At 59.1% G+C, this 21,516-nt stretch overlaps 4 protein-coding genes across 9 annotated transcripts in view; 2 read left to right on the top strand and 2 right to left on the bottom strand.

The window, feature by feature from the left end:
- The window catches only part of SLC2A1 (solute carrier family 2 member 1), a 225,271-nt gene that overhangs the window by 129,923 nt on the left and 73,832 nt on the right, over window positions 1-21,516 (top strand). The gene's annotated exons all lie outside the window — the stretch shown is intronic.
- TMEM269 (transmembrane protein 269) lies at window positions 2,231-6,281 on the top strand. Of its 4 annotated transcripts, XM_061379557.1 has the most exons (7): window positions 2,231-2,248; window positions 3,666-3,779; window positions 5,190-5,343; window positions 5,429-5,526; window positions 5,611-5,754; window positions 5,838-6,038; window positions 6,135-6,281. In XM_061379557.1, the coding sequence occupies exons 2-7, from the start codon at window positions 3,755-3,757 to the stop codon at window positions 6,263-6,265; spliced, it is 753 nt and encodes a 250-aa protein (XP_061235541.1). In that variant the 5' UTR covers window positions 2,231-2,248; window positions 3,666-3,754; the 3' UTR covers window positions 6,266-6,281. The 4 variants fall into 4 exon arrangements, with proteins under 4 accessions (XP_061235541.1, XP_061235537.1, XP_061235540.1 ...); XM_061379553.1 differs by lacking the exon at window positions 2,231-2,248 and having other exon boundaries at window positions 3,626-3,779; window positions 4,719-5,343; XM_061379556.1 differs by lacking the exons at window positions 2,231-2,248; window positions 3,666-3,779 and adding an exon at window positions 4,350-4,536 and having other exon boundaries at window positions 4,719-5,343.
- SVBP (small vasohibin binding protein) overlaps window positions 6,938-21,516 on the bottom strand; it is a 152,963-nt gene continuing 138,384 nt past the window's right edge. For 2 of the 3 annotated variants that reach the window (XM_061379574.1, XM_061379577.1), the window contains exons 2-3: window positions 7,826-7,953; window positions 6,938-7,110 (exon numbers count right to left, since the gene is read on the bottom strand). In XM_061379574.1, coding sequence (XP_061235558.1) covers window positions 7,024-7,110; window positions 7,826-7,945 — 207 coding nt within the window. In that variant the 5' untranslated portion in view covers window positions 7,946-7,953 and the 3' untranslated portion in view covers window positions 6,938-7,023. Of the gene's footprint in view, window positions 7,111-7,825; window positions 7,954-8,502; window positions 8,581-21,516 lie in introns of those variants that run through there. The other variant, XM_061379575.1, reaches the window with a different exon arrangement.
- On the bottom strand, window positions 10,224-15,067 carry LOC133226249 (E3 ubiquitin-protein ligase TRIM62). The gene is made up of 5 exons (XM_061379537.1): window positions 14,630-15,067; window positions 13,186-13,281; window positions 12,286-12,542; window positions 12,081-12,196; window positions 10,224-10,777 (listed from the first exon to the last, which is right to left on the bottom strand). Exons 1-5 carry the CDS (start codon window positions 15,035-15,037, stop codon window positions 10,227-10,229), a joined length of 1,428 nt encoding a protein of 475 aa, XP_061235521.1. The 5' UTR covers window positions 15,038-15,067; the 3' UTR covers window positions 10,224-10,226.

Raw genomic sequence — 21,516 nt, 5'->3', positions numbered from 1 at the left:
GTGGATGGATGGATGGATGGATGGATGGATGGATGGATGGATGATGGATGGATGGATGGATGGATGGATGGATGGATGGATGGATGATGGATGGATGGATGGATGGGTGGATGGATGGATGGATGATGGATGGAATGATGGATGGATGGATGGATGGGTGGATGGATGGATGGATGGATGGATGGATGATGGATGGATGATGGATGGATGATGGATGGATGGATGGATGATGGATGGATGGATGGATGATGGATGGGTGGATGGATGGATGGATGGATGATGGATGGATGGATGGATGGATGGATGGATGGATGATGGATGGATGATGGATGGATGATGGATGGATGATGGATGGATGGATGGATGGATGGATGATGGATGGATGGATGGATGATGGATGGATGGATGGATGGATGGAGGGATGGATGGATGGATGGAGGGATGGATGGATGGATGATGGATGGAGGGATGGATGGATGGATGGATGGAGGGATGGATGGATGGATGGATGGAAGGATAGATGGCGGATGGGTGGGTGTCCTCTCCATCTACCACACCATGATCTGCACTGACAGCCCCAGGGCCGGCTGCAATGTGAGTGCCACTGGTGAGAGGGTCAGAATACACTGGGGACCCCCTATGGTCCTGTCCCCCATCCGCACCCCAGGGTGACTCGGGGGGGGGGGGTCCCTCATCTGCAGTGGGCTCAGTGCTCGGTGTCACCGGTGGTGTCCCAGGGCTGGGCTGCAGCACGGTCCCAACCCAAGTGTTTGCTGTGGGTCCACCTTTGGGGCTGCAGCACTGAGGGGGGGACAGGGTGCTGGGGAAATGGGGCACCGTGCTGGCAGGGTGCTGGGGTGCCAGGGCACTGGGGTATTGGGGTATCATGGCACTGGTGTGCTGGTGAGCTGAGGTACCAAGGTGCTGTGGTGCCATGATGCCAGGATGCTGGCATCCAGGGTGCCAATACACCAAGGCGCTGGTGTACCATGGTGATGGGTGCCATAATGCTGGGGAAATGGGATGCCATGATGTCAGGGCACTGGTGTACTTGGGGCCATGGTGGTGGGGTACCACAGTTCTGGCATGGTAGGATGCTGGGGTGCCAGGGTACCAGGGTGCCAAGGTGCATGGTGCCATGGTCCTGGGGCACTAAGGTACCACAGTGCCATGGTGCCAGGGTGCTGACCTACCATGGTGTTGGTGTACCAGGGCACTGGGTGCCATAGTGCCAGGGTGCTGGGTACCAGGATGCCAGGCCACTAGGGTACCACAGTACCATGGTGCAGGGGTATTGGGGTGCTGACCCCCCCATACTATGATCCAGCCCCAAGCATGGTGGTGGTGACCCCATGGCCCTGGCACACGCGTGCCCCCTGTGGGGCAGGATGAGTGCCAGCAGATGGCACTGGCAGAGCAGGCACAGGGAGCACCCTGACACCACGGGGATGGGCACCCAGAGACACCCAGACACCACGAGGACAGCACCCAAGGGCACGCCCCAGTGTCACGGGAATGGGCACCCAGACACCACGGGGATAGGCACCCAAGGCCGCCCAGATACCACGGGGATGGGCAGCCAGACACACCCAGGTGCCACAGGGACAGGCGCCCATAGGTGCTCAGGCAGCACACGAACGGCACCCAGGCACCGTGCCACGGTGATGGGCACCCAGAAACACACAGGCACCATAGGGACGGGGCACTGAAGCCACGGGGATGGGCACCCTGAGACACCCAGGTACCCCGGGGACGGGCACCCCGAGGTGCCCTGATGCCACGGGGATGGGCTGGCGCCCCCAATGCGACTTAACGCCCCAGGTGCCCCCCCAATGCACTTTAACGCTGCAGAGACGGGTGCCCAGTGCCACCCTGTCCCCCACCGGCCGAGCCCCCGCCGAGGCGCCCCGAGGCCACGGGGGATGGTCCCCTCCGGGCGCCTCCTGGCCGTGACCGTCGCTTCGCAACCGCCACCAGCGGTGCGTGACCGGGGAACAAAGAACCCTTTCACCGGTGACCCCGGCACCCCCCCGGGATGGGGGCTCTGGATCCAAACCCCCCCCCCTAACCCCCCCTCCCCCTGCAATTCCCATTGGGATCCGGGTGGAAAATTCCTGCTGTTCCCTTTTATTGGCCTTGGGGACCTTTGGTCTCCCCAGCACCCAGCACCCAGCACCCAGCACCCACGGGCCCTTTGCTCGGCGCGGGGCTGGATGAGGCCGCCCCAACTCGTGACACCCTTGCACAAGTGTGGGTGCTGCCTGAGAGAGGCCCTGGGGAGGGGGGGGGATGGATATAGGGGGGGTGCTGTGGGGGGGGTGTGGGTGCTACAAGCAGGGTATGGGTGCTGTGAGCATGGGATGGGTGCTGCAAGGGTGATATGGGTGGTACAGACCTGTCATGGGTGCTATGTACATGGTATGGGTGCTGCAAGGGTGCTATGTACATGGTATGGGTGCTGTGAGGGTGGTATGGGTGCTACAAGCCTGTCATGGGTGCTATGTACATGGTATGGGTGCTGCAAGGGTGTTATGTACATGGTATGGGTGCTGTGAGGGTGATATGGGTGGTACAAGCCTGTCATGGGTGCTATGTACATGGTATGGGTGCTGCAAGGGTGTTATGTACATGGTATGGGTGCTGTGAGGGTGATATGGGTGGTACAAGCCTGTCATGGGTGCTATGTACATGGTATGGGTGCTGCAAGGGTGTTATGTACATGGTATGGGTGCTGTGAGGGTGATATGGGTGGTACAAGCCTGTCATGGGTGCTATGTACATGGTATGGGTGCTGTGAGGGTGATATGGGTGGTACAAGCCTGGCATGGGTGCTATGTACATGGTATGGGTGCTGTGAGGGTGGTATGGGTGCTACAAGCCTGTCAAGGGTGCTGTGTACATGGTATGGGTGCTGCGGGTGATATGGGTGCTATAAGCTTGGTATGGGTGCTATTGGTAGGTCATGGGTGTCACACATACAGCACGGCTGCTACAAGCCTGGCATGGGTGCTATGAGGCTGGCGTGGGTGCTGCGAGCCTGGCATGGGCAGTGCGAGCCTGGCGTGGGTGCTGTGGGTGTGGAATGGGTGCAGCGAGCCTGGTAAGGGTGCTCCAAGGCTGGCAAAGGTGCTGTGGGTGTGGAATGGGTGCAGTGACACTGCTATGGGTGCTGTGAGCATGGTGTGGGTGCTATCAGCATGGTGTGGGTGCTATGAGCATGGTGTGGGTGCTGTGAGCATGGTGTGGGTGCTGTCAGCATGGTGTGGGTGCTATCAGCATGCTATGGGTGCTGTGAGCATGGAGTGGGTGCTATCAGCCTGCTATGGGTGCTGTGAGCATGGAGTGGGTGCTATCAGCCTGCTATGGGTGCTGTGAGCATGGTGTGGGTGCTGTCAGCCTGCTATGGGTGCTGTCAGCATGGTATGGGTGCTGTGAGCATCGCACAACCCCCCGGATGCTTCTCCTTCTGGGGGTGCCAGTCCCCTATGAACCCCCCTGTATCCATACCCATGTCCATGTCCATGCCTGCCCCCATACCCATACCCATACCCATGTCCGTGTCCATGCCTGTCCCCATACCCATACCCATACCCATACCCATGCCCGTGCCCGTGTCCATGCCCGTGCCCGTGTCCTCTGCCCGGTCCCACCCCCTCGTGACTCAGCCGCCGGAGCTTTTCCTTATATAACTGCGGGATCCCGGCGAGCGCCGCTCCCGGCCCGGCCTCAGTTTCCCTTTGCCAGCGCCGCAGCCATGTGGATGGTGTCACTGCCGGTCGGTAAGTGCCACCGCGACACCCCGGCATCCCCAGCCCCTCTTTGGGGCCTTCCGCAGCAAGCGAGGGGTCATGGGTCCAGCACTGCCCTGGGAATTGGGGTGGAAATGGTAAAACCCAAGGAAATAGCCCCAAAAGTGGGTGAATTCTGCACTGTTGTCCCTCGGTCCTGGAGGGGTGAGACCCCATAGGGGTGCACAACGCCTGTATCGCACCCGGTGTCACCCAGGATGAGCCAAACCTGCCTGTTTTCACCCCAAAAACAGGGATAAAAGGCTCTGGTGGAAGTGTGGGGCAGAGGATGACACCCAAACACACACCCACACCCCCCCCCCCGGCCTTGCTTTTGGGGCTAAACCAGCCCAAAGCGGGCAATGGGTGCCACGGCGATGCCCGCGCAGGGTGATGCTTACCGGTTACTCCATACCGGGAATGCTCCTGCCCAGGGCAGGGGAGCAGAGGGATGGTGACAGCGAGCCCCAAAGCCACCACGTTTTGTCCCTTTTTCACCTCTGGGCACCCAAAAGCCACCCGAATCACCCCAACCATGGGGGAAACCGGTGCTGGGGTCAGGTTTGGAGCCGCAGATCCCATTGGAGAAAGCCGAGGCTGTGATGCCGGGAAGGGAGATTTTCCATCGGCAGCCGTCCGGCTCTGCCCGTACCGGCAGCTCGGGTGCGGTGTCCAAAGGTCACCAGCAGCACACAGAGCCTCCAGCCCCAGCGGCATTCCCAAAACTGGGAATTCCTTGCAATGAAGGGTTTGTTTGAAGGGTTCGGAGGGGGTTTTGGGGTGGGTTTCGGGGGGGGTTTGACCCCTGGGAGCTGGTTTTGGCGGCGTTTTGGTGATGCTCAGGTGCGGGCTCAGCCGGGAGCGGGTACAGGGAGGGCTGAGGGGATGGGGGTGGCTTTTGTGTTGCTCTGACGTCCTGTTTTCTTTCAGATGAAGGATCTCACCAGCTTTGGGAGCACGGCAAAGGCAGGGGGCAAAGCCCGCTAGTAGGACATGACCCTTAAACTCTGTCTCTAAAGCTTAGCCTATAGGTATATAAGATCCATAGAGCTTAAACCCGGGGTTGGCGTTTAGTCTAAGCTGGGGTTTGGCTTCGTGTCGCTCCATCCTGTTCAGTCCTGTGCTTGTTTTAACTCATTGACCTGGTTTTCTTGTCGCCGCCGGCGTGAGGCAGGGCTTTGCCAAAACCCCACCTCGGGCTTGGTAAAGAGCTTTGGGGGGCTCTGCTTGGAGGAGGGGAGCCACCAGCACCCCCCAAAACCTCTCCTCCAGCCCCTTCCCAAGCGTTGGAAGGGGTTGGGGGGGGCACCAAGGTGGTACATCGGGGGGGGGTTGCTCCGATGAGTCCCTGGTTGGAAGCGGTGCCGGCTCGGCCGTCACCGCCGCCTCGGGGCCTCGCAGGTGTTTTCCAGTCCACCAAGAAGCTGTTCCTGAGCGAGCGGAAGGGATGGGGTCGGAGCAGGGCGCTGGAATTCATCCGGAGGAACGCTGCCAACGGGCTCTCGGTGGCCAACCTGGTGGCCGGGCTCTCGTCCATCCTCTGCAGCCTCAACAGGTAGCAGGGTTGGAGAGAGAAGGGGGGAAAGGAGGTGATAAAGGGGGTGATGAAAGGGGGGTGACACCGGCTCTGCCCTCCCCAGGCAGCACCACCACTCCTGCTGGCTCTTGCTTGTGGGCTTCCTCCTGGATCTGGCTGACGGTGCCGTCGCCCGGCGCCTCAACGCCTGCTCGGCACTGGGTGAGTCGGTCCCACCATAACGGTAATGCACTATGGGGGTGCCCCCTGTGCCCCCCCATTCCCCCAGCATCTCCCTGCCTGCAGGTGCCAAGCTGGATGATTTTGCCGATTTCACCACGTTCGGGTTGGCCACGGCGCTGCTGCTGCAGCCGCAGGGGGTGCTGAGCGCGGCGCTGGCCCTCGCCTATGTGCTGGCTGTGTTCACCCGCCTCTGCTTCTTCTCCAGTGGTAAGATGTTTATGGGGAGGGGGGGCTTAAAAAGGGGTTTGGGGGTGATTCCTCCCCCTGGCTCAATGTATGGCACCCGGCAGGGATCCCCTTCACCTACCGGGGAGTGCCCTGTCCCTATGCATCCTCCCTGCTGGCGGGCACCTTCCTGCTGTCCGGGGGCAACGCCGCCCTGCTGCAGGTCACCGCTGGCATCATGATCCTCTTCATGCTGGACCGGGGTTGCTACCCCCATGACAAGGTGCTGGAGTCCCAGCTCTGGAAGAAAGTGGTTTATGCTGGAGGTAAGGGTAGGGGTGGAAGCATGGAGAGGGGTTAAACCCCATTGGGATGGAGGAGGAGGAAGGGGGCTGATCCCAACGGCTCTTCCCAACCCACAGGGGTGGCTGCTGTCCTCTTCTCGCCAGCCACGGTGGCTTCCATCTATTGCCTCGCCTGGTCCATGTCCTACATCGTGTTCCCCTTTGCCATCTGGAGCTGCAAAGCCCAACCCCTGCCTAACACCTACTAAAGCCTTCCTCCTCCTCTTCCTCCTCCTCCACCAGCATCTCCCTTCATTCCTCTCCATATCCAACCCTGTTTAGGAAAGGGAGTAACAGGAGCTGTAGGAATAACTCTGCCCCAAGCACACCCCATGTGCCCCACTCCTCATATGGGGGACGAAGGAACCCCTGTCACCCACTCCAGAGACCCCCAAACCCCTTCCCTGTGCGAGGGAACATCAAATTTCGGGATCACTCCCACCGTGTGCTGTTAATGGATCCCAAGGGGGGGGATTTACACCTCCAAATCCGAGGAAGACTCTTCCCTGCAGGGGAGGAAGCCGTTGGCTACGTCCAGAGGGATTTGACACCCAAGTCACCAGCAGCACGTTGGGGTTTATGGTTTTACCCATCAAATGTGTTTGATCCCCCCCTTCAGTGTGGGGTGGGATTGGGACAGAGGGAAGCGAGGTTTAGATCCACGGATCCAAACCCTTTGGAAAGCTGGAGGAGGAGGAGGCTGGAAGCGAAGCTCAAGCCGGGATCCCTGGGGAGGCACCAACAGCTGGATCCAGCCCCATGTCCTGATTCCAGCACCGGGAGCTGGAGCCGGTGCCTGCAGCTGCGCTGGCACTCAGCCCCGCTCCGGCACTTCCCAGTCCCATTCCCATCCCCATTCCCATTGGCACCGGAGCCAGACGGGACCAGCACAGGGTTTATTTAGGAAAAGCCCCAAAGCAAGGGGCTCTCTGCTAATAAATAACGCGGGGCTGGAGGGGGCCAGGGGTCACTCGCCCGACGCCTGCATCTGCCTGCAGAAGGAGTCGAACTGCTGCTGCTCCAGCTCCGTCATCACCCGGTTCAGGGCATAGATCTGTGGGAAGAGGGGGGGAAGATGACAAAGAGGGGGGGCAAAGGGGGGGGACAACAGGGGACAAAGGGGGGGCAAAGGGGGACAAAGGGGGGCAAAGGGGAGGGACAACAGGGGTACAAAGGGGGGAAACAAAAGGGGGGGCAAAGGGAGGGGAATAATAAGAGGGGAACAAGGGGGGAAAAGGGGGACAAAGGGGGGGACAAGAGGGGTGAAGAGGGAAAAGGGGGGACAAAGGGTGACAAAGAGGGGGACAAGAAGGGCAAACGGGGACAAGGGGGAACAAGAGGGGGATGGAGGAACAAGAAGGGGGACAAATGGGGGGACACAACAGGGGACAAAGGAGGGGCAAAGGGGAGGGACAACAGGGGTACAAGGGGGGAACTAAAGGGGGGGCAAAGGGGGGAATAAGAGGGGAAAAAGGGGGACAAAGGGGGGGACAAGAGGGGATCAAGGGGGAAAAGGGGGGACAAAGGGTGACAAAGAAGGGGACAAGGGGGGCAAACAGGGGGACAAGGGGGGACAAGGGGGGGGACAAAGGGGGCGACAAAGGGGGGGACAAGGGGGTAAAGTGGGGAGACAAAGAGGGACAAGGGAAGGACAAAGGGGGGCAAAGGGGGGGAAGGGGGAAAAAGGGGGGACAAAGAGGGGGACAACGGGGAGCCAGGCAGAGGGGGGGGACACGCACGGGGTACACAAGGGGGGGGTCGGTACCCACCTCCGCCCGCTGCCGCTGCTTGAGCTCCTGCTGCGCCGCCCTCTGCCGGGCCCTCTCCAGCCGCGCCGCCGGCTCCCGCGGCTTCGGCCGCTCCTTGCGCCCGCCCGCGCCCGCCTCCATGGCTGGAGGTGTGAGAGGAAGGGGGGGGGTCACCACCGAGCCCCCCCCCGAACCGCTCCTTACCCCCATGGCAGCCCCATGGGCCCCACAGCACCGCCCCTCCAACACCAGGTACCAGTGACACCGCCCGAGCCCCACACGCTCCTATGGCACCTCACACGTCCCCATCGCCCCACAGACCCCATCCCCACAGCCCCCTATAGCCCCACTGCTCCATATAGGCCTCACTGCTCCCTATAGGCCTCACTGCTCCCTATAGGCCCCACTGCTCCCTGCAGGCCCCACAGCCCCCTATAGCCTCACTGCTCCCTATAGGCCCCACAGCCCCCTACAGGCCCCACTGCTCCATATAGGCCCCACAGCCCGCTATAGGCCCCACTGCTCCCTACAGGCCCCACAGCCCGCTATAGGCCCCACTGCTCCCTACAGGCCCCACAGCCCCCTATAGTCCCCACTGCCCGCTATAGGCCCCACTTCTCCCTACAGGCCCCACAGCCCCCTATAGACCCCACTGCTCCCTACAGGCCCCACTGTACCCCTTAACCCCCCCCCGGTACCGGCGGGCCCGCTCCCGGGGCAAGATGGCGGCGGCGCGGCCCCCTCCTCCGCGCGCACGCGCGGAAGTGCCACCGTTGTGTCCGGCCCTGCCCGCCCGCCTCCGCTCCAGTCGCGCATGCGCAGCCGGCTGAGCCAGACAGGCGAACGCGCCCCCTGGCGGCCGGGAGGACAGCCCCCCCCAGCCCCTATATATCATACTCTATATATAGCCCCCCCCATACATCCCACCCCCTGTTTGGACCCCCACCCTATAGAGTACCCTTTATACACCTCGCACTCTATATAGCCCCATAGCCCTCCTATGGATCACATACATCACAACCCCTGGATACCCAACCCAACCTATAGCCCACATCCCTCCATAGCCCCTCTCTAGATCACACCCCCCTCAATCCCACCCCCTATATAGACATCATACATCCCGTACATCATACCCCCCTATAAAGTACTCTTTATACATCACATCCCCTATGCATCACACCCCTATATAGCCCCCTATAGATCACACCCCTGGGTAAAGCACCCCCCACCCAACCTACCCCTACAGATCACACCCTTGCTATAGCCCCCCAGTACATCACACCTCCCACAGAGCGCCCATACAGCCTCCCCTATACACCAACCCGTATAACCCAACCCCAAGCAGGGCAGCCCAGCACTCCCCACTGTGTCCCACACACACCCCAGCCCCACAGACAGCCTCCCCTGTAAGAGACCCCCGGTGTGCCCAGGGCTGTGGCACAGTATGGCACAGCACAGTACCTACGGTGCAGTGAACCATACATACAGTGCATGGTGAATGCCCCATGGCATGGCACACCCCAGCACCCCACAGCTCCAACTGGCACCTATAGCACTGAACACACATGGCATGGTGCAGATCCTATGGCATGGCACATCCCAATGCCCCATGGCACGGTGCAGTACCTATAGTGCCCCATACACGGTGCAGAATTGATGCCATAGCCCCCCATGGCACAGTGCAGTACCTATAGTGCCCCATACACGGTGTAGAACTGATCCCATGGCCCCCCACGGCACAGTGCAGTACCTATAGTGCCCCATACACAGTGTAGAACTGATCCCATGGCCCCCCACGGCACAGTGCAGTACCTATAGTGCCCCATACACAGTGTAGAACTGATGCCATGGCCCCCCACGGCACAGTGCAGTACCTATAGTGCCCCATACACAGTGCAGAACTGATGCCATGGCCCCCCATGGCATGGTGCAGTACCTATAGTACCCCATACACAGTGCAGAACTGATCCCATGGCCCCCCATGGCACAGTGCAGTACCTATAGTGCCCCATACATGGTGCAGAACTGATGCCATAGTGCCCCCCGGCACAGTGCAGTACCTATGGCACGGTGCAGTACCTATAGTGCCCCATACACAGTGTAGAACTGATGCCACGCCCCCATGGCACGGTGCAGTACCAATGGCACACCACACACGTGCCCCATGGTGCAGCACCCATAGCACAGGATACCCTGGGAGGGGTTCTCCATCACCCAGCCCCTTCTCACCAAATCCTTTATTGCAGCAGCCCAGGCCCCGCCCACACTGGGCTCCCCCTTGGAAGCACAGGACAAAGGAGTGGGGGGGGGAAAGGAGATCCTACCCAGTGCCAGCACCAGTTCCTGGGGCAGGATCAGCCCGAAACCTCCACCAAAGAGCAGGCAAACACCCATTGGGAATGGGGACACCCACACCCCTACATCAGATGCGCACGGTGTTGATGCGGAGGGGTTGGACGTTCTTCCCATTGGCATGGCTCTGGCCAGGGCTGAAATAGGAGCAGAGCTTGCCAGGAAAGCGCTCCCGGAAGGTATAGAGCCAGGACATGTCATCGGCGTTGTAGAAGATGAGGAGCCCTTTATCATAGTCCAGGAACACCCCCACTTTCTCCAGCTTGCTCTTGACGTTGAGCCTGGTCCAGGGCTCGGTGCAGGCGCTGTACTGGTTGCCGTCGTGCATCACGATGCAGTAGAACCCGCGGCTGGGCTGGATCTGGATGCTGCCCTTGCGGGTGACGGCTTCGTGCGCCAAGCCGATCATCCACTGCGTCTTCTCGGACACCACCACCTCCCAGTAATGCACCCCAGCACCGAAAGCCTCCGAGCCCAGCACCGAGACCTCCACGTCGAAGCGGCGAGGGGAGTCCTGCAGCGGCTGCGGGTGCAGGTTGCCGTAAGCCACGATGGTGCAGTCGTCGGACAGGATGAGGCGGTGGTGAGCGGTGCCGGGGTCCAGCGTCAGCGCTGCTGGCACTGGGGTAAGGGATAATGGGGGGGATAATGGGGTCAATGTGGTACCCAGAGGCAGAAGGGCACTGTGGTGGGGAGAGGGTCGCCAGGGTACTGAGCCCTCATTGGTGATGTCCTAGCCCCGTCCATCACTGGTGCATCCTCAACCAACATTCCCATCCTCATCCCTCATCAATGCCATTCCCATCCTCATCTCTCCCCAGTGCCATTCCCATCCTCATCCCTCACCAGTGCCTTTCCCATCTTCATCCCTCACCGGTGCCTTTCCCATCTTCATCCCTCACCAGTGCCATTCCCATCCTCATCCCTCACCAGTGCCATTCCCATCCTCATCTCTCACCAGTGTCATTCCCATCCTCATCCCTCACCGGTGCCATTCCCATCCTCATCCTTCACCGGTGCCATTCCCATCCTCATCCCTCACCAGTGCCATTCCCATCCTCATCTCTCCCCAGTGCCATTCCCATCCTCATCCCTCACCAGTGCCATTCCCATCCTCATCCCTCACCAGTGCCATTCCCATCCTCATCCCTCACTGGTGCCCTTCCCATCATTATCTCTCACCAGTGCCATTCCCATTCTCATCTCTCCCCAGTGCCATTCCCATCCTCATCCCTCACCAGTGCCTTTCCCATCTTCATCCCTCACCAGTGCCTTTCCCATCTTCATCCCTCACCAGTGCCATTCCCATCCTCATCCCTCACTGGTGCCCTTCCCATCATTATCTCTCACCAGTGCCATTCCCATCCTCATCCCTCACCAATGCCATTCCCATTCTCATCTCTCCCCAGTGCCATTCCCATTCTGTCTCTCCCCAGTGCCATTCCCATCCTCATCCCTCACCAATGCCATTCCCATTCTCATCTCTCCCCAGTGCCATTCCCATTCTGTCTCTCCCCAGTGCCATTCCCATCCTCACCCCTCACCAGTGCCATTCCCACCCTCATCTCTCTCCAGTGCCATTCCCATCCTCATCTCTCTCCAGTGCCATTCCCATCCTCACCCCTCACCAGTGTCATTCCCATCCTCATCCCTCACCAGTGCCCTTCCCATCCTCATCTCTCACCAGTGTCATTCCCATTCTCATCTCTCCCCAGTGTCATTCCCATCCTCATCCCTCACCAGTGCCCTTCCCATCCTCATCTCTCACCAGTGTCATTTCCATTCTCATCTCTCCCCAGTGCCATTCCCATCCTCATCCCTCACCAATGCCATTCCCACCCTCATCTCTCCCCAGTGCCATTCCCATCCCCATCCCTCCCCAGCCCCCCCCGAACCCTTCATCCATCCCCTCCCATGCCCTCACCAGGATGGATATCCTGGAACAGCGATTTCCAGATGGTGTACTGCAGCGGCCCCATGTACTTGGAGGTGGGGAAGTCCTCATAGGTCAGGTTGGTCTCCTGGATCTTCCCTTTGAGCCTGCGAAGGAGCGATGCGATGGAGCATGAGGATGCAGGGGTCGGAGGGGGACAGGGACAGGACCACAGCATCCCTTTGGCATCACCCACCTCTCGGAAAGGGATGCGACTCCAGCCAGGAAGAGGTGTTTGTCGGCCTCAGCCAGGCGCTCCTGCAGGATCTGGCTGCCCTCCTGCACCCTGCGCAGCTGCTGGCTGCAGCGCTGCATCTTCTGCTCGATGTCGGTGATGGTCCGGGCCGTGTCGGCCTCCAGCTCCTCCAGCATCGCCTTCTGCCGCTCCCGCAGCAGCCGGTGCAGCCGCTCAAAGGCCTCCCCGATGGTCGCCCGCAGGCTCTTGGCTGAGGACTTGGGGGGGGTGGAAGGGTCAGGATCCCCCTTCCCCATGAGGCTTTGATCCCCCAAAGAGACCCTTACAGCACCGTTAACTCAACCCCAGGGGCTCCACGGGTGGGTGTTTCACCCTAAAGCTAAACCATGGTGCTGGTGGGGATGGAGAGGACCAAAGCTCACCAAAAGGTGAGCAAGGAGATCAAGGGTTTAAATAGGGTTGGAGATAAGGGAGAAGCTCTTCCCTGTGAGGGTGCTGAGGCGCTGGCACAGGGTGCCCAGAGAAGCTGTGGCTGCCCCATCCCTGGCAGTGCTCAAGGCCAGGTTGGACACAGGGGCTTGGAGCAAGCTGCTCCAGTGGAAGGGGTCCCTGCCTGTGGCAGGGGTTGGAGCTGGATGGGATTTAAGCTCCCTTCCAACCCAAACCATTCCATGTTTCCATGGTTCTATGGAATACAAACTACAAATGAGTTAAAAAGACAACTAAAAGCAGCCCTGAAGGGAGCATCTTTTGTTCCCTGTTTGGGATCAGCAGCCTGATGGGCTTCATCGCACTGCGGTGGGTTCTGGGGTAGCAGCCCCATGGAATGGGGGGGTTTGGGGTCTCTGGGGTGCAGGGAAGGGCTGTGGGTTGGGATGCAGGCGCTGGGGTGGCTCCTACCTTGGTCTCGGCCAGCTGCCGCCGCAGGACGTGCAGAGCTTCCGTGTGGCCGCGTTCACTCTCCTGCAGCCCTTGGAGCTGCTCCCGCAGCTCCCGCTGAGGACAGACCGGGATCAAACAGGGATCAAACAGGGATGTGGGTCCCAGGAAGCAGCTTTCCTGCTCTGGGGGCTATGGGGTGTGTGCTCCTGAGGAACCCATAGCACCCCAATGAGGGGAGGCAAAGAACACAGGGACCCCCAGTGTGGATGGAGAAAGGGAATCCCATGGGAGCAGCTGAAGGGCACCAGGATGGATGGACAGACACAGAGAGGAGGAAGCCGTGGGGCTGACCCCACTGGGTGCTGGGACAGATGGACAAAGGAGCTCGGAGGTGCAGCTCAGGCAGGGATGATGCTGCATGGGAGGTGGGGAGGGACAGAAGGAAGGATGAAGGAAGAAAGGATGGATGATGGATGGATGGATGGATGAAAGGAGGGATGGGTGGATGGATGGAAGGATGGATGGATGGATGGATAGATGAAAGGAGGGATGGGTGGATGGATGGAAGGATGGATGGATGGATGGATGAACGGATGGATGGGTGGATGGATGGAAGGATGGATGGATGGAGGGAAGGATTCGTGGATGGATGGAGGGAAGAATAGAAGGGTGGATGGGTGGAAGGATGGGTGCATGAATGGAAGGATGGAAGGATGGATGAATGGATGGATGGATGGATGGATGGAAGAATGGATGTAAGGAACGAAGGAAAGAAGGTTGGATGGTTGGATGGTTGGATGGATGGATGGATGGATGGATGGATTAAGGGAAGGACTAGTGGATGGCTGGAAGGAAGAATGGAAGGATGGAGGGATGGATGGACAGATGGGTGGATGGATGAAAGGATGGAAGGAAGGATGGATGGGGGGAAGGATTGGTGGATGGATGGAAGGAAGAATAGAAGGGTGGATGGGTGGAAAGATGGGTGCATGAATGGAAGGATGGATGGATGGATGGATGGATGGATGGATGGAAGAATGGATGTAAGGAAGGAAGGAAAGAAGGATGGATGGATGGATGGAAGCAAAGATCATAGATTCATAGAATCATAGAATAGTTAGGGCAGGAAAGGACCTTAAGACCATCAAGTTCCAACCCCTCTGCCATGGGTAGGGACACCTCACACTAAACCATGGATGGAAGGAAGGAAGGAAGGAAGGAAGGAAGGATGGATGGATGGATGGAAGAAGGAATGAATGGATGGATGGATGGATGGATGGAAGGATGGATGTAAGGAAAGAAGGATGGGTGGACGTATGGATGAATGGATGGATGGATAGAGGGAAGGAAGAACGGATGGAAGGAAAGAAGGACGGATGGAAGAACGGAAGGCAGGATGGGTGGATGGGTGAGTGGATGGAAGGAGAGAAGAAAGGAACTCTGGGCAGCCGCACAGACCCACCTGCAGCTCCTCGAACGCATCATCCACGTTGGTGACCTGGTGCTGCTCGTGCATGGCGGGCTGGTCGCAGAAGAAGCAGACGACGGCGCGGTCGGTCAGGCAGAAGAGCTTGACCTTGTCGTGGTCCTTGCAGGGGAAGGGGCTGCGCTGGGCGCCCAGCAGCGTGTCCAGCGGGAAGGCGCTGTACCGCTCCACGATGTTGGCCAGCTTGAGGCTGGGGGCCAGGGTGGGCTCGGTGAAGGTGCGGCGGCACTCGGGGCAGTCGCGGGTACCCTGCGGCTCCTGGCGCACCCAGTGCTCCGTGATGCACCGGCGGCAGAAGTAGTGCTCGCACCCGAAGCTCACCGGGTCCTGGTAGATGCTCAAGCAGATGGAGCAGAGCAGCTCGTCCTTCAGGCTGCAGGCCATGGTGGGGCTGGGGAAGGTGGGAATGGGGTCCTGGAATGGGAATGATGGGAGGTGGGTCTGGGGATGCTAAATGAGGGGGGGAACTGGAGGTTGGGAGGGAATTAGGGGTTGTAATGGGGGGTACCGGGGAGGAGGATGCAACGTGCAGGAGGAGGGATGGAATGGGGGGAACTGGGGGTCAGGTGGCAATTGGGGGTCTGGAGGGATGCAATAGGGGGAATTAGGGGTCAGGATGCAATGAGGGGAGGTGGGAGGGATTGTAATGGGTGGAATTGGGTGGCAGGACGCAATGGGGGGAATTAGGGTTGCAATGGTGGAGTTGGGGGATGCAATGTGGGGAACTGGGGGTGCAATAGAGGGAATTGGGGATCAGAATGCAATGGGAGCACTGGGAGGAGGGAATACTCCCTGCCCCTCAACCAGGGGGAGGACTTAGGGGTCAGGATGCAAAAGGGGAGCTGGGGATGCAATAGAGGGACCGCGAGGGTTGTAAGGGGGGAACTGGGGGTGAGGATGCAATGGCAGCGTTGGGAGAGGGGATGGAACTGGGGGTCAGGTGGCCGCTGGGGGATGCAGTGGGAGGGAATGGGGGATCAGGTTGCAAAGAGGGGGGATTGGGGTGCAGGTGATACGGGGGAGCCCGAGAGGGGCTTTAATAGGGCGGCACTAGGGATGAAGATGACAATGGGGGACTCGGGGACGAGCCTGCAATGGGGACAACCCGGGGGGGGGGAGCGTCCGCAACGGGGCTGCAACGTGGGGCCGGGGATGAGGCTGCATTGGAAGGGACCCAGGGGAGCGGCTGCACCGGGAGGACCCGGGTTCGAGACCCCCCTCCCCTCCACCCAGCTCCCGAAAGGACCCGGGTTCGAGACCCGCCCCCCCCCTCCCGCCGGTACCCGCTGCCCGCTGCCCTCACCGTGCCGCTGTCCGGGATGGGGTGAGGGGATGGGGGGAATGTCACGATCCAGTCGCGACAGGCGGAATGGGGGGGGGGCGTGTGTATGTGTGTGTGGACGACGCGGAGGGGGCGGGGCCACGCCGCACTTCCTGCCCGCCCTCCCCCCGCAGCCACAATGGTGCCGCCCCCGCCCCATTGTCCTCCGCGCGGCGCGGCCCACCGGAGCGCACCACCGCCCGCCCGCGGGGGGGGGGGGGGCTCTTAAAGGGGCCGCGGCCCTCGGAGCTCAGTGGCGCCCTCCCGAGGCACCGCCAAGCAGCGCGGGGGGCACGGGGTGGGGTGATGCTGGCACCGGAGCCGCTGAGGAAAGAGCCGGGTTTTACCCCAAATTGAACCAATCTGGCCAAAAATCACTTAAAGAGAAGTGATGGGTGAGGGGTGATTGGGCCACAGGGGGACCCGTGGGACCTATAGGAACTATGGGGACCTATGGGACTTGTGGGGACCTGTGGGGACCTATAGGGACCTATAGGGGTCTATGGAGCCTGTGAGGATCTATTGGGACCTGTAAGGACCTACAGGAACAAGTGGAGACCTATGGGACATATGGGGACCTAGAGGACCTGTGAGAATCCATGGGGATCTGTGGAGTCCTATAGGACCTATGGGACCCATGGGAACATATAGGAACCTATGGACACCTATAGGACTTGTGGCGACCAGTGGGGTCCTATGGGGACCTATGGAATCCTATAGAACCTATGGAGACCTGTGTGGACATATGGGGACCAATAGGGGTCTATGGAACCTGTGAGGATGTATGGGGACCTGTAGGGACCTACAGGGACAAGTGGAGACCTATGGGAACTGCGGGGACATATAGGGACCTATGGGGTCCTATGGAACCTATGGGACCAGTGGGCACCTATGGGGACCTACGGGCATCTATAGGACTTGTGGCGACCAGTGGGGTCCTATGGAATCCTATAGGACCTATGGAGACCTGTGTGGACATATGGAAACCTAAAGGACCTGTAAGGCTCTATGGGCATCTATGTGACCTATGGGGACCAATGGGCTTTGCCAGCACTGGCTGCCCCATAGCAAGGGGCCCTTTGGTCCCCTATAGAGCAGAGACCAGGGGCTGGGGAGGGATGGAGGAGGGGGGGGGTTCTCTGTGTCCAAGCAGAGGCACAGGGATAGGGATGCAATTCCCTGGGGTGGGAATGAAGCTGCATATTCCAGAGGCAGCGGGAACGCTGGTCCGGAGCCAAAGGGAACAAACTCAGCTCCGGTTGCCGGTACCCCCCTTTTCCCACCCCAACCCGGGCATCCCCCCTTATCCCATCCCCTCCTTTCGGGGAATAACCACCCACTTTGTTCCTTTTCCCGACAGGCCCAAAAAGGTCGGAAAAAGCCCCCCCCTTCCCATTAAAATAATAAACCCACATGGCTTTGGTTGGTGGTTTTTTTCCCTGCTTGTTTTCCCTGCATTAGGAATTCAGGTCTTGTCTCCCCTTGGGGACCCACGGGGGACTGGGAATGGCTGAAATGAAAGCATCAGACAACAGGGATGGAGCCAGCTCTGATGGAGATAGACCAAAATCCCCCTTTTTCACCCCAAATCCAGGCTCAGGGGCTGGGAAAGGGGTGTGGGGGGTCCATCCCAGTGTATGAATGGGTTATTCATTGATGGGGGTGGGAAATGGGGGTGATGGAGAGCGTTGATCCCACTGGGAATGGCGCCGTGCATCCCATGAGGTGATACAGGGAAACCATGGGGCAAATAGGGGAATTAATCCTGGTTAATTAGTTTAATTTGCTCCATTACCTCCCAGTAACCCCAGTATGAAGCCGGAAGCCCCGCCATGCCTTAATTCCTGGGATTCTAAAGGGAAACGCTGCCCTTCTCCATCCATGCATCCATCCATGCATCCATCCATGCACCCATCCATGCATCCATCTATGCATCCATCCATGCATCCATCCATGCATCCATCCATGCATCCATCCATGCATCCATCCATGCATCCATCCATGCATCCATCCATGCATCCACCCATGCATCCACCTATGCATCCATCCATGCATCCATCCATGCATCCATCCATGCATCCATCGCGGCTCCAGCGTGCCGCAGCATGCCAGGACAGCCCTGGCGGGCATGGAAAACCAAGGCAAACCCATCCCATTGCCACGTGCGCCGCGTGTGCCGGCGCTGCCGGAGGGATCCATACTGGAATCTTCCCTTCACCGCGGTCGGCTGGAGCGGTGCTGCCGGCAGGATGGGCATGGGCACGCCGGGACGTGCTCCGGCGCCATGCGTGCTTCCATGGAACGCCGGGAGCGGCCTTTGCTGTCGGATGGGTTTCATCCCGGTTGGGGGATTCCCTTTCCTTATGGATTCATGCAATCATTAACTAATTCACTCTAATTAAGCCATTACCTCATTAGAGCCCAAGCGCCCGCTTCCAGAAGCCGGGAATCTCGGGAACCTTCTGCTTTTCTTTCCCTGCCACCAAACATCCCCAAAGCTCCCAATCCATGGTGCAAATCCCACTGTTTGGGGTCACCAACATGGAAAAGTCGGGAGGGAGGATTAACCCCCTTCCGACACCGGGAATGCCGCATCACCCACCGGCTTTAGATGGAAAATGAGGGGTTTCTCGGGAAGGAAACGGGATGGAGGAGCTGCACAGAGGCATTTCCCAACGGATTTCCTGCCCGCTGACCCGCAGATGGGGATGAAGACATTGAGGACACTGAGGAATTCCCTTTAGGAACCGCGTTTTCCCATCGGGACCCCCCTGCTCGCTCTCCATGGAGCCAACCCAATGGGTTCCCCAAGGCACCATCCGGATGCGGTGATGCCAATGGGAAGGAGCAGCGATGCCAGGGGGGATCCCACAGGTGCATCAGCCCCAAAGCTTTACCAGAGCCCCCCCCAACAGTGATTTACAGCATGGATTCCCCCCTGCTCCTCCGGATCTATCCCAAGGGCATCCCCATCCTTTGGATCTGGGTTTTAGCTCTCTTCCCCCCTGGTTTGGCTGGAGCCGGGTGCGGGGTTATCGCCATTCCATGATTTCATCCCTGATCCCTGCATACCAACCACCTCCCCAGGAAAGGGGCCCCATTCCCACACCCAACACTAAATCCACCCAACGCAGAGCTGGAACAAAACCCTGGAGCGCTGCTTATCCCATTTGTGGAGGAACCCCCCCTTCCCAACCCCGTTCCATGTCCTCCTATGTGGATTTGGGGTTGGAGAAGCCCATTCCCAACAAAGAGCAATCCCCGATGATGCTTCCGAGATTCCCGACCACCGTTTGCATCCCTGTGGGTACAGAAAGTCCCGGCAGGGAAAGCTGTGGCAGAAGTGAAAGCACCGATGGGAATAAACCCAACCAAGGGGAACGTGATCCGAGATGATCCCGGCTCTCCCAATGGCCTGGTTTGGGGAATGTGGGGGCTGAAAATGGGATAAAAGGGGGAGTATCCGTAATGAATGGATCCAGGACCGTCCGAGATGGGAGATGCTGGGCAATGGGGTGATTCGGGGTGCCTGGGGACACTGGGGGGGGCACACCGAAGATGGAGACCTAACCCTAACCCTAAGCTCTTGGAAGCTCATCCCAAACCAGGAGGATCTTAGGACATGGACAGAGGGATGTCAACAGCCTGATGGAGAACCCTTCCCACCCAACTCATCCCATCCTCATCCCCACCCCATCCCAATCCCAGCCTGTTCCATCCCATCCCAACCTGTTCCATCCCCTCCTCTTCCCCATCCCAGTCCTATCTAATCTCATCTTCATCCTCACCTCATCCCATCCTCAACTAATCCATCCCAACCCATTACATTCATCCCATCCCGTTCTTGTCTTCATCCTCACCCATCCCCATCCATCTCCTCCCAGTACATGCCATATTATCCTCATCCTCACCATATCCCAATCCATCCCATTCCAACTCATCCCATCCTCATCCTCACCCCATCCCAATCCATCCCTTTCCAACTCATCCCATCCTCATCCTCACCATATCCCAATCCATCCCATTCCAACTCATCCCATCCTCATCCTCACCATATCCCAATCCATCCCATTCCAACTCATCCCATCCTCATCCTCACCATATCCCAATCCATCCCATTCCAACTCATCCTCATCCTCACCATATCCCAATCCATCCCATCTCATCCCATCCTCATCCTCACCATATCCCAATCCATCCCATTCCAACTCATCCCATCCTCATCCTCACCCCATCCCAACCCAACCCATCCCATTCATCCATCCTACCCCATCCCATTCCTTGTCCTCCTCTACTCCCCACCAATGTCTCGGAAGCATCATTTGGGGTCGGTCCACCCATCCGGGGCATCCCTCTCCTTCCACCACCTTTTCCTTTGGGAAAACTTGAAAGAAATCCCCTTTTCCCCCTTTTTTTACCTATTTTCCCATTATAAACCCAGACACGCCATCATTCCCTGCCCCATGGGGAGGAAGGTGGGGAACCGGTTGGAATTTGCCCCCCCCTTTTCCCTCCCCTATGGCCTGTACCCACCTTTGGGGTGAGGCGCTGCCATGGGGACGCAGGGATAAACCAATGGATAAATGGGGTTCAATCACAACCAAGGGGCTCCCCAAAGGAGGAGAAAGGGAACGGAGGCCTGAGGGGGGGGACCCCGAGATGGGAGGTACCAAAGGGTCTATGGGGACCCCCAAAGGGGTTGAAGATAGGGGGTGGCATCCTGAGGGGGGCTGAGGGGACAGGAAGGGATTTGGGGGTGCTGAGAACCGGGGGGGGGAGGAGATTGGGGGGGGGGGGTTAAGAGGGTGCTGAGGAGGTTATGGGGGGGCTGAGAGGAACCAGGGGGAGAACTTGGGGGGCTGAGGGGGTCCAGGAGGGCTCAGGTTTGGGGGGGGCAGAGGGGGACTGGAACTAGGGGGGGTCCTGAGGTGGTTCGGGGGGGCTGAAGGGAATCAGGGAGTCCTGAGGAGAACCTGAGGTCCTGAGGATGTTGTTATGGGGGGCTGCAGAGATTTGGGGGGGGCCCTGAGGATATGGAGGGGAACTGGGGGGACCCAGGAGGGATGGGGGATCTTGAAGTGGTTATGAGGGTCCTAAGGGGGAAATGGGGGTGCTGAGACAGTTATAGGGGTCCTGATGCAGTTACGGGGGTGCTGGGACAGTTATAGGGGTCCTGATGCAGTTATGGGGGTGCTGATGCAGTTATGGGGGTGCTGAGACTGTTATAGGGGTGCTGATGCAGTTATGGGGTCCTGATGCAGTTATGGGGATCTTGACGTGGTTACAGAGGTGCTGATGCAGTTATGGGGGTGCTGAGACAGTTATGGGGTCCTGATGCAGCTATGGGGATCTTGACGTGGTTATAGGGGTGCTGAGACAGTTATGCGGGTGCTGGGACAATTATAGGGGCGCTGATGCAGTTATGAGGGTGCTGATGCAGTTATGGGGGTGCTGGGACAGTTATAGGGGTGCTGGGACAATTATAGTGGTTCTGATGCAGTTATGTGGGTCCTGATGTGTTTATGGGGGTGCTGAGACAGTT

This window comes from Neopsephotus bourkii, unplaced genomic scaffold, assembly GCF_033783945.1.
Source record: "Neopsephotus bourkii isolate Nb327-2 ecotype Australia unplaced genomic scaffold, CSIRO-AGI_Nbou_v1 NB_1778, whole genome shotgun sequence".
NCBI lineage: Eukaryota > Metazoa > Chordata > Aves > Psittaciformes > Psittacidae > Neopsephotus > Neopsephotus bourkii.
The sequence above is the reverse complement of the archived record's forward strand: the minus strand, read 5'-3'. Positions and strand labels throughout refer to the sequence as shown.

What these genes read in the sequence shown, in the direction of transcription:
- TMEM269 (XM_061379553.1), top strand. Translation starts at nt 5,129, where the DNA reads ATGAGTCCCTGGTTGGAAGCGGTGCCGGCTCGGCCGTCACCGCCGCCT. An exon ending in CAACGCCTGCTCGGCACTGG is followed by an intron (nt 5,527 to 5,610) that starts GTGAGTCGGTCC and finishes CCCTGCCTGCAG; the next exon opens with GTGCCAAGCTGGATGATTTT. An exon ending in CCTCTGCTTCTTCTCCAGTG is followed by an intron (nt 5,755 to 5,837) that starts GTAAGATGTTTA and finishes GGCACCCGGCAG; the next exon opens with GGATCCCCTTCACCTACCGG.
- LOC133226249 (XM_061379537.1), bottom strand. Translation starts at nt 15,037, where the DNA reads ATGGCCTGCAGCCTGAAGGACGAGCTGCTCTGCTCCATCTGCTTGAGC. An exon ending in ATGCGTTCGAGGAGCTGCAG is followed by an intron (nt 13,282 to 14,629) that starts GTGGGTCTGTGC and finishes GTCTGTCCTCAG; the next exon opens with CGGGAGCTGCGGGAGCAGCT. An exon ending in GGCAGCTGGCCGAGACCAAG is followed by an intron (nt 12,543 to 13,185) that starts GTAGGAGCCACC and finishes ACCCCCCCCAAG; the next exon opens with TCCTCAGCCAAGAGCCTGCG.